General features: G+C 39.6%; 1 protein-coding gene across 1 annotated transcript in view; it reads left to right on the top strand.

Annotated features, from left to right (window-relative positions):
- The window catches only part of LOC117296096, a 37014-nt gene that overhangs the window by 2460 nt on the left and 16864 nt on the right, over nucleotides 1-17690 (top strand). The window contains exons 2-13 of the mRNA XM_033778967.1: nucleotides 4608-4722; nucleotides 5361-5480; nucleotides 7780-7920; nucleotides 9488-9598; nucleotides 11390-11542; nucleotides 12261-12365; nucleotides 12932-13072; nucleotides 13623-13742; nucleotides 14011-14130; nucleotides 15429-15554; nucleotides 16354-16419; nucleotides 16843-17616. Coding sequence (XP_033634858.1) covers nucleotides 4608-4722; nucleotides 5361-5480; nucleotides 7780-7920; nucleotides 9488-9598; nucleotides 11390-11542; nucleotides 12261-12365; nucleotides 12932-13072; nucleotides 13623-13742; nucleotides 14011-14130; nucleotides 15429-15554; nucleotides 16354-16419; nucleotides 16843-17616 — 2092 coding nt within the window. The remainder of the gene's footprint in view (nucleotides 1-4607; nucleotides 4723-5360; nucleotides 5481-7779; nucleotides 7921-9487; nucleotides 9599-11389; nucleotides 11543-12260; nucleotides 12366-12931; nucleotides 13073-13622; nucleotides 13743-14010; nucleotides 14131-15428; nucleotides 15555-16353; nucleotides 16420-16842; nucleotides 17617-17690) is intronic.

Here is a 17690-nt window from a genome sequence, read left to right as displayed (position 1 = left end):
AATATCCCTGGACTTTGAATCCGGTTCAATGCCAGGTAGTTTTAAGAGTGTACAGAGAGCCTCTATTATTCTGTTTTACCATTTTAGAAGCGATTGTGTTCACTAAAAGAAAAACATATTGCACACTAACCTAAGAAAGCATATGATTGTGTAGCGCTGGTCAGATAATCTTATAATGAGTCAAGAACCCTGGACTTTGAATCCGGGTCAATGCCAGGTAGTTTTAAGAGTTTACAGAGAGCCTCTATTCTTCTGTTTTACCATTTTAGAAGAGATTGTGTCACTAAATGAAAAACATATTGCACACTAACCTAAAAAACCATACGATTGTGTAGCGCTGGTCAGATAATCTTATAATGAGTCAAGAACCCTGGACTTTGAATCCGGGTCAATGCCAGGTAGTTTTAAGAGTGTACAGAGAGCCTCTATTCTTCTGTTTACCATTTTAGAAGAGATTGTGTCACTAAATGAAAAACATATTGCACACTAACCTAAGAAAGCATACGATTGTGTAGCGCTGGTCAGATAATCTTATAATGTATATTACATCGGGGTTCTAATCGGCATACTGTCAATTTGTTCGTTCGTCATACTGCCAAGTATTGAGTTTCAAGAAAGACAAAAAAACGAGAAAAAAACCGTGCAGATCTACTCCACACTGTAATTTTAATCTCTGTTTACTGGAATTATGTTAAATTGTTATGCGCTCTGGAACAGGCTGGTCCTGGAGAGAGCGCATTATAAGTTCAATCAATTATTATTATTATTACTAAACGGGCTGTTTTCTCTTCAAATATTCTGAACTTTACCATTTTAGACGTGTTGTACTTTTTGAATGCTCAAAAGGATATTACAGAAATTTATAACAAGAAAGTTAAGCTCCTTTGACAAAAACACTGATTACCATGCTTAAATATTTTAAGGATTATCCACGTCAACCAATCAAGAGACCATTTCCAGAATGAAACCCACCATCGCTGGAAAAATAACCTGTCCTTTTAAGGACAAGGTGACTGAGATAGTGCCACTGGATCCGGAAAAGAATTGTTTTAAGAGTTGTGCAACCACAAAACATCCGCTGAGTTTATGTCTGGTTAAAGGCGGTTGACCATGAACCCCTGTCGTATCTGACCCACGAGGTGGTGGCATGAGTTTGGATACAAGTCTCTGGTTTCGGTATTGCCTCGACTCATGAAAACGGATTAAGACGCAGTGTCCAGATTTGTACTTAAAAGTACAACCTAGGTAATATTAATTTTGACAAGTAACCTTCACTAGAGGGTTTTACACCATGTATTGATTTTGCACTTTACAGTGATATTAATCATGGAATTTGGCCAATATTATGAATTCTGACAGTGCAAATTAATTAAACCATAATTCAATTTCCTGGGTCAGCAATCAAAACCTCGTTAATAATTTGGCGGCAATCAAAAAATAATCTTTAAAGTGCCATCTTGATATCAGTTTCCGATTAGTTTCCACACTACTTGATCCAGAACAAAGCTCAAGATGTAGAAATTACTACAAAGCGGTTCTGCAATATATCGGTTTGGCACTGCAAACTGTAGGCCTAATCCAGTAAGTTTTCTCGGTAACTTAAATTCAGAAATGTTTTATAGCCCAAACCCCAAAACAATAGATAATATGACAAAACATTTCAAGCAACCAATGCTGCTGTCAATACAGATTTGACTCAGGCAAAAACAGAACTGTCCGCTCCTCGAAGACCCTGAAATAAAATCTCTCCTGCAAATTGTCTTCTTTAGAGAGACACCAATGTTTAGCCATGGAGGTTTCCCTAATAAACTCCGACCTACTACTGCCTATGGGGCACCACACGAGGACACGACCTCGATCCCAGGTCACCATAAGAACACCCCTTCCGTGCCTACGCTGGGGGCTATGGGATATCCGTCTATTACGCATTGTTAGTGATCTATCTACCAGACGTTGTAATTAAAGCATGGGAGTGCTGGTAGTAGATTTAAAGGCACTGGACACTGGACACTATTGGTATATTACTCAAAATAATTGTTAGCATATAAACTTACTTAGTAACGAGCTACGGAGAGCTGTGGATGGTATCAAACATACCCCTCCCAGAAATCGCTCCCTCTGAAGTAACATAGTTTCAGAGAAAGCGGTAGGCCTAATTTCTCACTGTCAAATAAAAAAAAATACTTCGGCTGAAGTCTTTTATTTATGCATCTGAAAGCACACAAATTTGTGCAACAATAGTGCTTTTCTTGCAATATTTTCTTGCAACTTCGATGACTAATTGAGCCCAAATTTTCACGTTTGTTATTTTATGCACCATATGGGATACACCAAGTGAGAACACTGGTATTTGACAATATTACCAAACGTGTCCAGTGCCTTTAAGGCTATACAACTCTTTAAAAAAAAAATGGTTCAACAAGTGAAGGATCTCGTGTATATTACTAGAGAGCGAGAGAATTGCATTGCTCTGGATCCGTGGTTGCATGTGTGGTGCACCTTGCGCTTAAACAACTGTGTATGCTTCTACATTTTAAAATTTGCATCACTCAAAGCACATTATTTTGATATTTAAGTGTGTTTTACTCGATTTATTTTTACCTTGGATTCCTGCAATTATGTTTATGCTCAATGACTTTTGGTGGCTGCCAATTTTACCAATCTGTCTGCCACACAACAAGTCCTTTTCATATTGCATTAACAGAGCCGATTCCCAGAAATAAAATCCCAGACAAATTCTTTGGAAGTTAAACCCACTGCCACCCCATGTTCAATTCAGAAACATGTTCAATGCAACTTTCCTGGGAAGAATGCACAGTATGCTAACCCTGTGTTAATCTTATTCCCAATCTCGGGGGGGGGTAACTAAATCCCGGGAAATTGTTATTTCCCCGGGAATTTGTCAGGGTCAGCAGTTCAAGTGTGAAGAGTTCAACCAAATTTACCATGGACTTTCCTGAGAAACTCCTCTCTTTCACACCGACGAAAATTGAACTGTTCTTTATCTATGAAATGTCATGTGCCAAAAAGCAGTGATAGGTAATGAATGTGTATTGAACCACGATCTATCGACCTACGGGAACAATAGCTCTTGCTTCGCCCTACGGCCTGAATGTTGTTCTTTGTTTTTTGTGATTATTTATCCAACCTACGTGTAAATTAGTATGATTACTACTTTTCTGGTTCACCTTAAAGGCACTGTATACACGCTTGCTAATTGTCAACGACCAGTGTTCTCACTTGGTGTATCCCATCGTAACCATTAAATAACAAGCCTGTGAAAATAAAAGACACTTCTAGCTAGAAGTCTTCCTCTAGCTAGAAGTCTTTTAATATTTTAGTGAGAATATTTGTTTTTAGTAATTACCAAACGTGTACCTTCCCTTTAATTGTATATTTTTAATCATGTACCTCAATTTTCACGTCTTACATATGTATTTAATCATGGCAACATTGAAATAAATATATTAACTATCAACAAACCGTCGATTACGTCACCACACAGAAGGTTCGTCGATTCTTCAAATGACATGAACCTATATACATTAACTCAAGACATCGAAGTGACATATCTCAATTAAGTGATTTCGCTTGACTGCTCAAGGTATAACCTTCCTTTCAAGACGCCGCAACTAGACCGGAGCAGAGCCATGCCTTGCCGGGGAATGTGGGCGTTCGTTCAAGGCCAAGGACATGCAGCCAAGGAGCTCTTTAAGTCCCGACTGATGTGTGGGTTGTGGGAGACTCAAAGAGCACATCCCACCCTCCCATAATGTAGCCATATTTATGTTACAACATCTTGGTAAACATGTCTGAAATGCTACCCTTCTTCGCCATTTTCCTCTTGGCGCGTCCATGTTGAGCATGTATTGACAATAAGGTCGCGATATTACTCATTTGTGTGCACTTTTTACCGCCAACGGTTACGCATCTTAGATTTATTTGATTGTGGTTTACAACAATATTTTGCTGGCTTGATATGAGATTAAACTACTTTGTAATTCTGTCTCAAATTAAGTCTCAAGTAGGTACGCCTTACTTCGAGCTGCAGCTCGAACGGTGTATATAAACATAGGCTACCCCCTGCATGACGTCACATGGCCAACCTGCGCCCTCACTGATGTCACTGAAGACCTATCATTAGACTGGTACCCTGTATGTATCCGCAAGGTTAAAGTCAGGTACTTGCTTTTGAGAACCAGTGATTTCATCGGACACAATTATTTTATTGGATAATTAACATCCAGTGACGCAAGCTTTCTATATCCGTGTTTTGATTGGTCCGAGGTGACGTTTGGCAGCTGCACTTTCGGCGGTCGTATGCATTATGAATGTAGGTGAAAGGTTATTATGGACAGGGATTGACCTAGGCTAGAGGTATCTCTGGCGTAATTCACGAGCCTCGAAGTGTGACGTCAGCTGTCAGTCGAAACCTATTATTGGCTAAGAGTTGTGCGTTGCGTTAGAAGTGGTTCATCAAGTGAATGTAATGTTTACAGTTTTTATTTTACATACTTTTCCCCCTGCCATTAATAACAGTGTTACATTTTGTGACCGTTTCGTAGTCTCTCTATCAACCGTTTCAGCTCTTCCAATTTTCTCACCAGATCACAACAACAACCACGGCACAGACAACAACTCTATCATCCTCTGCAGAGCCAAAATCCACAATAACCACCAGACAGTCCAGTTTATTGGTAGACGTTACAAGACCGACTGCTGGTGAAAACATTTATTTCAAAGACTTCTTTCTCAATGTTTTATAATTATTTCTCTCCGAAGTCATCGTCAATAATAACTTCATTACATGATAGGATGGCAATCATTATATTCGTCAGTATCTAATTTGATATAGGCTACCATTAAATAAGACCAGATTTAACAATAGTGTATGGTATAAATGGGTGCATTTTGAATCTGCGTTCACTGCATGCATTTTACCATTTAAAAGAGCTTCACCCGCAAATGTATCACTACTATTGACAGCATTATTAATGGTTGTTCAACCACAGTATCCACATAGTGTATGAAATATTGGTGGTCCCGGTTCCATTCTTTGTTCTTCTGTATAATAGAATTGCTACCCCCCCCCCCCAAAAAAAAAAAAAATCGTTTAACGATTCCCTATTTTGAATCGATTTATTGAACAAAACAAATCCCCATTGAAAAGTACTACGACAGTGGCAATGTTGATGTACAGAAACCAAAATTGCGTCCGGGTTTTACATGTGCTGACCCAGAGTTAGACAACTTGGTCCATGCGTTTTCACAAAATTCCCTTTGAGCAGCATACACAGAATTGTGGCAGCTAGTTAACTCGCTTTTATAAAACTTTTTTTTTTTTTCCTGTCGACTTTTAGCCGGAGCGTGGAGTTGTCGACTAGTTTGTGAAGGGTCTAATTCGTACTTGGACCAGGAGCTATGTGAGTGTGTTTGTGACCCGGGCTATGAGTACAGCTCCAGAACAAGGCGATGTGAAGGTAAGATTAACCACAGATAAAATAATATCCTGAGAGCAGGATATTATTAAGACCATTTCATCAAAGAAGTGGAGATGGGCAGGTCATTATACAAGGATGCATGACAACAGGTGGGCATGCAAAACAAGCAACTGGACTCCAAGAAACCGCACAAGAAAGGAGGGAGACAAAACAGAAGATAGAGAGATGAGCTAAGTATATAGGGGCATTGCTTTGCAATGGGGATTTGGTGAAGAGGCTTTCTTCCTGCAGTGGAGTGAAATAGGCTAGACAGATATACAGATACCTATGGAGACTCATGGTTAGGAAGCCATCTCCGGGACCTACCTCGGGAGGACGGCTATGATGATGGTGATGATGATGTACAGATACAGATATATCAATAAACAAGCCTTTTTTGAACAGGGCATTGAATGACTGGGTTGTCAGATTTTGTGATGACGCTTCACCGTGACCTATTTCTTTTATTGCTTGTTTTGTTTTATGCTCAGCTAACCATGTTATCCGATCAATGCATGGAAGTAGAAAAGCTTCCTTGGTAATTGCGCAACTGTGGTAATCCTAATTTATAAGTAATGTACATGCACTGTCGAAGTATGGTCTGCTGAGTCCAGGGTCCAATTTCATAGAACTGCTAAGCACAAAAATTGCCTAGCATGAAATGTTTGCCTTGATAAAAACATGATTTCCCAACCAAATTTCTACGTGATTTTCAAGGTATGCATACAACAGCTGAATACCAGTAATAACTAGGAAATGCAACAACATGGAAATTCGGTTGGTAATCCTGTTTTTAACAAGGAAGAAATTTCATGCTTAGCAAATTTTCGTGCTAAGCAGCTCTATGAAATTGGGCCCAGTTCGCCACCGAGTCTTCCAGCACATAACTTTATTGGAAAATGTGTGTAACAAATTTGAAAAGTAAATCGGAAACGGCAACAAAGGGTAACCTTTTTGTGAAAATTATTTTTCACTGGGTAAACAGTTTTTGTGGATGCCTTTATGAATGACACTTTATCCAGTGTAAACCAATGCTAGCAAAACAAAGACAGGCTGCGTGTGATACAAAATGTGAGCTGATAGGGGAACATGCTATAACATGTTACTGCTTGTCATGGGTTCGCTTAAGAACACAAACAATGCAAAGCTCTGCATCTTGTCAACCGTCAAGGTCAAAGTTTCTATAACAAATCGGCCTGTATCGGTGAAAAAAATGGGTTATGTTAGTTTGAATGAAAAGTTAACAAAATATTCAAAAAGTGTGACCATGTTGCATTGAAGAGTTTATTGGAAAAATCAAAAGATACAACATGTTTAACTCACCACTTGTTTCGGCCTCGTTCTTCGGCTGCACTTTTCAAAATCTCGTGTGTGTTTGTTGCTCGTTGTACTTTTAACCTCAAATATCGTCTAGCGCGCACATCTGTCAATGAGGACGATTATTAAAATTATTCATTTGAACATCTTGTATATCATAAACATTATTCATTCAAAAAATTTGCAGATTTTTCTGTATGTGTTTTTTTTGTTTTTGTTTTTTATTCGTCTATTGAGCTGTTGTTTTGTTTGTTTGTAGGTTGTTCCTAGCAGGCTACGATGTTTGGAACGTGCCTCCACATTTTATATTTATTGACTGTACTTTTATTGTCTTCTTGATGATGATATTATGTTGTACTTTTTACATGCCATGCCCTCAGTCACCTTTTTAAAATTTGCATATTGTTGTACATTTTTATTTTTTGCTTCCTTGTGTCTATTGTTGTTTTGTCTTTATTTGTATGTTTTCTCCTTACACACATACGACAAATTTCATAATTATTTTTGTATAACGACAATAAACAAAATTATGTTTTAATCTTTAAAGCAAGTGGACACTTTCAGAACAGAAAAAAAATAAAAGTTTAAAGATTTACAAATAACTTACAGGGTTTACAGAAGGTAATGGTGAAAGACTTCTCTCGAAATATTATTCCATGAAATGCTTTACTTTTTGAGAAAACATTAAAACAATATCAATTCTCGATATCGAGATTTACGGATTTATTTTAAACACATGTCATGACACGGCGAAACGTGCGGAAACAAGGGTGGGTTTTCCCTATATATTTTTTCCCGGCCGATGACCGATTGAGCCTAAATTTTCACAGGTTTGTTATTTTATATATAAGTTGTGGTACACGAAGTGTGGGCCTTGGACAATACTGTTTACCGAAAGTGTCCAATTAATGGCTTTAATGTCGATATGGAAATAAACGTTATTTTGAATTGAATTAAATATTTGTTTTCGTTTCCTCTTCAGATATCAATGAATGCGAAGACGAGTCAAACTGCGTGGGAGGGGCATGCACCAACAACAGGGGTTCTTATTACTGCATATGCCCTAGTGGTTTCAACCTACACGCCAATGGGAAACTCTGCCAACCGGTACCCAAAGTATTACGTAGGTTTTACATCAATTTAATTACAGGTTTATACAGCAGCTACTAATTAAACCTTCATTAGCAGGGGTCGATTTCACAAAGAGTTAAGACTAGTTTTATCTCGAATAGGAAGATTTACTCGTCTTCAGTAAGGACTAGCCTTAAGTTTCTAGCACCTCCTAGGAAAGTTAGGACTAGCCCCAACTGTTTGTGAAACCAATTTTCAGAACTGAGAACCCGAATTCTGAAAAATCATACAATGCTGCGAGGAATGCAGCACAATTCTGTCTCAACCCTCTCATGTTATGAGAGGGATACTAATAGACTCATTGTAACCAAACTGAGGCTGGACGAAATAATGATAGTCTGGTGCCATGTTTGCGCAATGAATGTTAGCATTCACTACTGTTATGGAAACAGGGAACGTGACCAAGATGGTGACAGCGTCATAAAGGTCTATGGTGAAGTGCCTCATTTGGTGCTCGACATTGGTCATTGTGGTTACAATGGTGGTAACCCCCCCCCCCCCCGCATTGAGTATCCACTTGGTGTTTGGAATCTCATAAATTCCTTGTAGAGGATTTGGGGTTACTTCCGTACAAACGGAGAATAGTACTTTGAAGTGTGGGGACATTCGGGGTACCATCTGGCCCCATACAGGTGTCAAGACCGAAAAAGTCACCACAGTTTTGTGGCCACAAACATTTTACTGGCATGGGACCGCAGTCCAAACCCATAGTTCATTCACAGCCTCAACATAGGGCCGTTTCCACATGGTTTAATTTGTTTATGAACTAACCACTGTACTACGATGTATAACCGTTGCACCACTGCGACATTCGTTTCATGTTGTGCACAAAGAACCAAAGCACACAGTAAAAACAATTACAACTACATACCATGATAAACTCTTGAAAATAAAGCCTTATTTCTTACCAAGTTCCCAAGACAAGGGGCTGCAAGTACTTTATCCATTTTCCTGTCGGGAACACAGGTGTATATTCACTCTAACAGTCTCGTCCGTTACTGCAAAACATTAGTTCATTACAACTGCTAACAAAACGACTGCCAAACGATGTTCTTGCAAAGAACAACACCACGTTCAAACTGTCATGGCGAGCAATATATATTGTGTGCCTATACATAAAACAACTGCAACAGAGACATCGGACGACACACTCTTGAGGCAAAAACACCTGGCCAAGAGATTAACAGCTGCATTCAACTTTAGACCAATCATTTTGCGTGTTCAACAACGCGCGCATTATCAAGTTTGCATATGAATGGGGCAATCACGAACGATGTGTGTGACTGGGCTGTATACATGTAGTTGCCACATAATGCCGTTTGTGCTACAAAGATAATGCCAGCAAGTTAATAATGTCAGATATGTGGTGGCCTTTTTCAGCGTTCCCACACACTCAATTGTGCACTAAAGTAGCCCCCCCCCCCCCCACCCCGAAAATCATCTATAAAGAATTCCCGAAATTCCCAGATCACAATAGAAATACAATTGTTGGGGGTACACATACGTTTTGAAGTGAATTTATGTTGTATGTGTATGGTGGTTTTGCTTTATTCTTATAGCTTGCCGTGGTCTGGTTTGTTTTGGTGGAGCTGTTCTTGATGAAATGAGGTGTAATTGTTGGTGCAGTAACTCTGGATTAAAGTACGATTACTTCGAAGAAGAATGTGTAGGTAAGTTGAAAGAAACACTTAATTTAACTAAATATTTATCGAAACAATCACCCAAAAAGAAAGGATGAGTCCGAATTAAAATCAAATAATTACGTCTTACAACAATGTACCGAAGTGATGTGAGATTCTGCCTGTTCGAAATGATCGAATCGCTGTGTTCGGAAAATCCAAATGAATGGAACACACCCCTCGAGTTACTTTTTCCATAAATGTGGTTACTTCAATAAGCCTACTGGAAAAATTTTTATTTTTAAACTGACGACTTTGAGCAGTTTCACCATATAGATTTGCCAGACAGATATTCCACCTGGCTGAGGACCTAGCTATAAACTGGCTTACCGACTTAAGAACGAGATCAGCATGCATACGACATCATCATCATATATAAGATAATTTCTGGTTATTAAATTTAGGGGACCTTTTCCCACTCCAAAGTTTCAAAGTCATACTACGAAGGTCAAACAGTTATTGTCAACGACTGCGAAAACGCACCCATCGGTCGTGCGTAGTGTATAAATGTAGGCCTCCTTCCAGATTGGAAACTTTATTATGTAGTGCACTATAGTGCGTTGACTTGAAATGTTAATCATAACTTGGCAGAATAAACCATACCACTCTAAATACAACGCAAGACATTTCACTTTATAACCCCATCACACCGAACTCGTTCTCAAGTTCCGAAATTGTAGTCTTGTTGCAAGACGATAGTAATGTGCACGGCGAGAAGGGAGTGAGCGGGGAATCGCGATAGTTGAGTGAGAGAGTGAATAACAGCGTCTTGCACCAAGACTATATTTTTCAGAACGTAGTGAGAACGAGTTCGATGTGATGGACATCATGAACAAAACACCAGCAGATGGTATCAACATATTTACATGTTTTCCGCCGGAACGAAAGTAAGAATTGTTATGAACTACAGCGCAAAGAACTACGTCACTTCCACGGAACCTGGCCTCTTATCAATTCTGACTTCTCAACAAATTCTGGACTAGGCAACAAATCTGCAAAAACATTCAGATAATATAAGGTGTTTGAAGTATAGTAGACCCAACCAGTAACATGGCGATACTTTATTACAGTCAAGTCTCGTTACAACAAGAATATCTGGGACTGGCCAAACTACATCTTGTGTCGTGGCCGAGCGGTTAAGAGCAACGAATTCAAACTCTGGTGTTTCTGATCAGCAGAGGGTGGGTTCGAATCCCCAGCCGTGACACTTGTGTCCTTAAGCAAGACATTTAACCATTGGTTCGTCCTTCGGATGGGACGTAAAGCCGTTGGTCCCATGTGTTGTGTAACGCATGTTAAAGAACCCAGTGCACTTTTCGAAAAGAGAAGGGGTTCGCCCCGGTGTTCCTGGCTGTGGCTGCTGTATGCGCCGTAGCACCTTGTAAACCCTTTAAGGTGCTAAATAATTGGGTCTCAGAATTCATCACTGCAATAACATATCTATCTTTCTCAGCGCCTTGAGTACCTTGTTTGGTAGATAAGTGCGCTATATAAGACTTCAATATTATTATTATTATTAACATGAACGTGGCTATAAGAGGAACACAGCAAAATAAAGAAACACAGCCATTTCGAGGTATGGTGGATAATATACATAACATTGCTAGGTTTGGTTTAATTTTGTATACAGTGCGCTACCATACATCAAAAAGGCTAATGTAGCAACGAGATTCGGGACATCAGAATGTACTCTTTTTTAGCAGAACTTCTTTATAACATGCTCTTCGTATTAACGAGGGTTTAATGTATTTCAAATTTCGTTTTGCCATTGCTTGCATTTAGACCTGAATGAATGTTTAGATGGTACAGCAACCTGCGAGCATGGATGCATCAACACCATTGGGGAATACATGTGCTATTGTTTCCCTGGCTACAGCTTGAGTAGGGACGGCTCAACATGTCAAGAAGACTCACAACCCGATCCAAGCACTACGGGTAAATATCAACCGAAGGTTTCCAAATCAGTTAGGCTACTCATGCAGGACAGGGTCAAGTTTCATAAAGTATGTAAAGCACAAAAACTTGCTAAGCACAGACAAGTATTGCTTAACAGACTTGCTAAATTGCTTAAAGGCACTGGACACTATTGGTAATTACTCAAAATAATCGTTAGCATAAAAACTTACTTAATAACGATCAATGGAGAGCTGTTGATAAATAGTTGAAAACATTGTGAGAAACGTAGTGTACGAGAAAGGAAGTAATTTTCCACTAAAATATTTTTTTTTAAATCGAGACCTCACAATTAGATTTTGAGGTCTCAAAATCAAGCATCTGAAAGCACACAACTTCGTTAGACAAGGGTGTTTTTTTTGTTATCTCGCAACTTCGACGACCAATTGAGTTCAAATTTTCACAGGTTTGTTATTTGGTGCATATGTTGAGATACACAAAGTGGGAAGACTGGTCTTTGACAAAAAGTGTCCACTGTCGATAACAGGTTACCTTTCAAAAATTACATTGAGTTTACATTTTGAGAATACGTAAGGTGCATTATAAATTATATTATTATACTTCAAGTTATAGGGTTGGATAGCTCAGTTAGTACGTTAACTCGGAGGTCGTTGGTTCAAGTCCCGCTCCAGTCAATTTTCCTTTCTTCATACCCAAGTTTATGATCTGACTACTATATGATTCTTTGATTGGTTTCCAGCTTGCTACGGGAAGTGTCACGGCGCTACGACATTAAACATGCTGGACTGCGGGTGCAAGTGCGGGGAGGGTTACTACTACAGTGATGAAGGCCAAGGATGCTTCGGTAAATATTTTGCCACTGACAACACGCGGTCGGGTTGGCGTAGTGGTATTTTTCCTCGCCTTCCACCTCGTGGGTCTTCCCTCGAATAAATATCTGGGGTCTTTCTTCCACATCTAAAACTGAAACTTCATTCATTGTCTTCTCTCCATTTTTTTTTTTTTTTATATAAAGTACAGTGTGATTAAGTTTTAAATGAAACGATACGCAAATGTAAAAACTAGCATTTTTAAGAAAACGGGCCGTCTAAAATTGAACGCTTTTTAAAACACCACTATCCAACAAAATGAGAGTGTTTTTAGCTGATTTCTTATGAAGTATAGGCAATGATGTCTTGAGCTTGATATGATAAAAAATACTGTTTTTTGCGTCTAAATTTAAGAAAGGCTCTGGTCAGTTCGTGAAGTCCCCCGAAAGACATACATTACGTTTTCAGTCCACGAAGATACCACCATACTACGTATACTTCTCTTTGTGAAAAGGGAGGTCGGCGCGCCTTTGTTTTTTGTTGTTCATATTTTGAGCTGATAACATTTGAAGTACTTTATTTCTTATTTATCTAATTGCAGATCGTGATGAATGTGACGAGTATCTTGGGTGGTGCCAGGGAACCTGTACGAACAATATCGGCTCATACACCTGTACCTGCCCGAAGGGAACAGAGTTAGATGTAGATGGATGGCAATGCAATGAGGCCGTTGTTACAACTGGTGAGAACAACAATCCATATGGTATCAGTCATCCCTCGGTCACTTTTTAACAGAGTACATTCTGAAGTCGCAAAATTTCATTTTTGCGTTGAGTTACCTTTGTTCTGCTGTCCGGCCTCTTAAAACAACATTCCTGCTAAACAAAGAGGAGGTAATTTGGCCAGTATCTTGTTCACGAGAGTCGACTGTAGGCCTATTCATGACAATGTGATTAGTTTATATCTCTACGTCATAATTATCTCGTAAGAAATAGTAACACGAGCGATGAAGGGGGGGGGGGCTTGTTTAAGGGAAACACAAACAAAACGAAAACACAGTTGTGTATTGGCAATAAGGCCCCCCTTCTAGAAATGGTGCACCCCTTTGTGTCCCAATACATTTTTACCCCCTAGTTTTAAAGCTGATCTTAAGATCTTCGGGAAACAGAACGGATTTTTTGTTATTGTGGCAAAAAAACTTATCTTCGCTTAGTGACACCGATTTGTTTTCCCCTGAACAATGAGGGCGTCCTGTGAACTCAACTGTACGTTTTATATTCTGTTACACCCAGGGGATGAGCTACAATGTCTAGATTATGAGGTTTTATGTGACCATGGTAACCAATGTGTCCAGGAGGTTGTTATCTGCGACGGGTACAATGACTGCGGTGACGGTTCTGATGAAAGCCAGTGTGAGTAACTTTTAGTTAATGAAACAAAAACAACCCAACAAACACAGGGTTTTGAACAAATATTTTCGGAGATTAAATTTTTTGCGAGTGCTGCGGCCAGAGGAGAAATTTGGTTCGTAGCTGCTGCTGTCACCTCGCTAAAATGTGATACCAATGACCGTTTCTTCTTTTTTGCTGTTTTCTCCACAATGAGACACTGTATCCAACTATAATTTTTAAATGACTTTTATTTCATATTTATTGAGAATTTTTTTAATTTTATCTCAAGGCAAACCGGTATGTCGCCCGCACCAGTTTTCCTGCGCCAATGGGAGATTGTGTCTCGAAGCTTCCAAGAGGTGTGACGGAGAGAATGACTGCTTGGATTTCTCTGACGAACTCGACTGCCGTAAGCAAATAAAAATATTACTGGGTTTAAAGGAAGGGTACACACTTTTGGTAACAACACCAAAAATGTGTCTTTGGTAAAGAGTACTATAGTGAGCTTTTGGTACTGTATCCTCTGCTTACCAGTTTTCACGCTATTATGCCTTTTTCTTTGATTGGAAAAAAAATAATGATGCCATATATCAACCGATGCCCTAATTATCTTCATTTGTTAATATTAAGTATGCAAACATGTATTAAAACTTGATGAACATTGAAATGTTCAAACCACACACCGATCTTCGATGACTTCAACTGGCCCCATTTGTTTTGATTGAGTTTTTCCAGTTTTCACGGCAAACGAGAAAGTATGGTTACCCGGTGAAGCCATACATGGAAGAAACATCTGCAGTGACTACAAGTGTTTTTTGAGACTCTGTGTATGACTGTATAGCCAGCAGTTGCCTTCATTTTATTCAAAATATTTTTTTATAATAAATTTTTTAAATTACCATGGAAACTTGCAAAAAATAAAAAAATATAAAAAATATAAAAAGTGTGAATAATTACTGGCTTCCAAATCTGATTTTTATATATATTTTTTCTTAATATTTATAATAAAGCGTATAAATAAACAGTGATAATTGCGTCGCCACCAATTTATCCGCCGTTAATTATCTCCAAAAATATTAGAAAATGATATAAGGCACATGGCTTCTTTAAGCCTCGGTATGTTTTTTTCCAGAATGCTCAGCAAAATATTCAGTCACATGATTTGATCATCGTGAATTTGTGAATTGAAATAGTGTTTGATGAAACGTTTTCGGTGGGCAAATATTTTTATATGGCCTCAACATTATGACATATTTTTGTACCTTGTAGAAATGCCTAAAATACCAAACTTTTTGCATTTACGAGAGCAAATAACCAGTGGAGCCTTACATGTTCCTAAGTTTTGGTCAAGGGAGAGGAGACTCTTTGCTTGGCAAATAAAACCACACAATATCTATCTTCGGACTGTTTACATCGCGCACAGAGAGGTAAAAGATTTTAGGGACACCTCGAAAACAGGACCTCCTACGATACAACATACTTAGAAACGACACCCTTTGAAGTAATGTTGTTTTAATAGAGAAAAGGGTATTTTTTCACCCACAAGTTTTAAGGCTTCAAAGAAAGCACAACATTCTGCAGCAAGGGTGTTTTTTACTTTCATTTTCAAGAAAAAAACAAATAGAGACTTCACTTTTAGAGAATGGAAATACGGACTTGAAGAATAGATAAACGGGAAAAAATAATTGTTTCTTTCTGTCGTCGCAGCATGCAAAGATGGAAAAGATGAATGCCACACGTGGTACAACCGAGGAGAGTGTGAGAGTAACCCAGGATGGATGCATTGGCACTGTAGGGAAAGCTGTAAAACATGCCTGCCAGAAGACGGCACAGGTAACAAAAAATGGTCTGTTTGTCAGTCTTAAAGGCAGTGGACACTATTGGTAATTACTCAAAATAATGATTAGCGTAACACCTTAATTGGTAACGAGTAATGGGGAGAGGTTGATGGTATAAAACATTGTGAGAAACGGCTCCCTCTGAAGTGACGTAGTTTTCGAGAAAGAAGTAATTTTCCACGAATTTGATTTCGAGACCTCAAGTTTAGTTGAGGTCGCGAAATCAAGCATCTGAAAGCATACAACTTCGTGTGACAAGGGTGTTTTTTCTTTCATTATTATCTCGCAACTTTGATGATCGAATGAGCTCAAATTTCCACAGGTTGGTTATTTTATGTATATGTTGAGATACGCCAAGTGAGAAGACTGGTCTTTGACAAATACCAATAGTGTTCACTGTCTTTAAAGGCACTGAACACTATTGGTAGTTACTCAAAATAATTCAGGGGTGAGAGACATTACTAACGAAAAAGTCTGAAACTTGGACACAAATTCAAAGGTATGTTGAAATGATGTAATTTCTACCGTTTGGTAACCCCTGGGGTTATAGACCATGTGAACTTTGTTTACAATAAGTGTGACCTTGTACATTCTTTCAGTATTCAGGCAGGCACAATACTACACAATACTTAACTTGGTAACGAGCAATGGAGAGCTGTGTATAGTATAAAACATCGTGAGAAACGGCTTTGTGAAGTAACGTAACATTTCTGAACTCCCTTGACTTATATACCGGTAACTGTTTTGTATTAATTTATTTGTTCATACTTTATTCTTTCTTCCTTTCCTATCAGCAAATGGTCTACTGGAAGAGGCTGTTCATCCTGCTTTGTATTTCCTTCGCAATTCTGAAGACTTTGGTAAATAGTTTTTTAAATAAAATGCAAAAAAATGCCCCGCCCCACCCACAAATTACAACAGGTACTTCTTGCATGAAAACTACCATGGCTGCAGCAGCAGCATCTACAATGGTAATTTTCAGGCAAGAATTGGGAATCCGTAAATGGGCGTCGTGAAACACTCATGGGCCATATCCGAATTGGCGTCTACAGCTACGGCGACGGCTACGTCTACGGATGTTGCTAAGGGTTTTGATACGTCATATAGCCTATACCTCAACGCTAGCTGTAGCCCTAGCTATAGCCGCCAACGCAGACTAGACAACCTTAGTCATGCAATGATTGTCCTGCTTAAAACCTCTGCCGTACATTCTGCAGCCAGCTCCATAATCAAACCAACTGTATTTTTGTCTAATACAATCCTTATTCGTTTCTCACCTTCAGCAACCAGCCTACAGTACACCCTACGTACCACCGGCAGTCGCCAAGGTGCATCGGGCAGTGAGTGGCGATGCGAGCGAGTGACCGAGGTTCCCAAGAACGTCAGAGACGAATTCCGGCTCAGTTACAGCTACCAGAAGTACGCACACGCCTACAACATCCCAATCCTCGGCACGGAGAATGCCGACGACGAAGCCATTCAACGGGCGTGCTACGTGACCAGATTCCTCTTCGCTGATCGGAGGGACCTTCGGGAGGCTTTCTTCCGGGCCTGGGGGAGAGTAGCCGTCATGGACAATAACGAAGTCACCCTAAGGATCCCTGAGCATTCACACCTCAACGAATCTTACAACTCGGCCCGGGGGCTTGGGGGAACCCTTCACATCCCCGTGGCGACCGGGGCCACTGAGAACCTCCTCTGCCAACCAGACGATCCCAGCAAATTGGAGGACACCTTCGCGCACGTTTTAGCGCATACAATCAGGAGAGTCTCTATTACGATGATCATTTCGTCGTACAAGTCGCGCCTCATGGGCGCTTACATGAACTCTAGACTCAATGGTCTCTGGCCTGGCACCAGGGCCATGTATACGGTGGATGAATATTTTGCACAGGGCGCCCTCAGTTTTTTTAATGTCAGCGCGCCTTATACTGAGCAGACAAAGAATGATATCAACACGCGAGAGAAATTGGAGAGGTACGACCCGGGTTTGTACAGCTTGATCAAGGAGATCTTCCCGTGCATGAATACTATTGTGGATCGATGTGACGATCAGAGTGAGTATTCAATTATGTATAACAGTGAACATGTACGTCCATCTTACACAATAGGGAGGTTTCGCATGCGAACG

Source organism: Asterias rubens, chromosome 10 (assembly GCF_902459465.1).
Source record: "Asterias rubens chromosome 10, eAstRub1.3, whole genome shotgun sequence".
In the NCBI taxonomy this organism is placed as follows: domain Eukaryota; kingdom Metazoa; phylum Echinodermata; class Asteroidea; order Forcipulatida; family Asteriidae; genus Asterias; species Asterias rubens.
The sequence above is the reverse complement of the archived record's forward strand: the minus strand, read 5'-3'. Positions and strand labels throughout refer to the sequence as shown.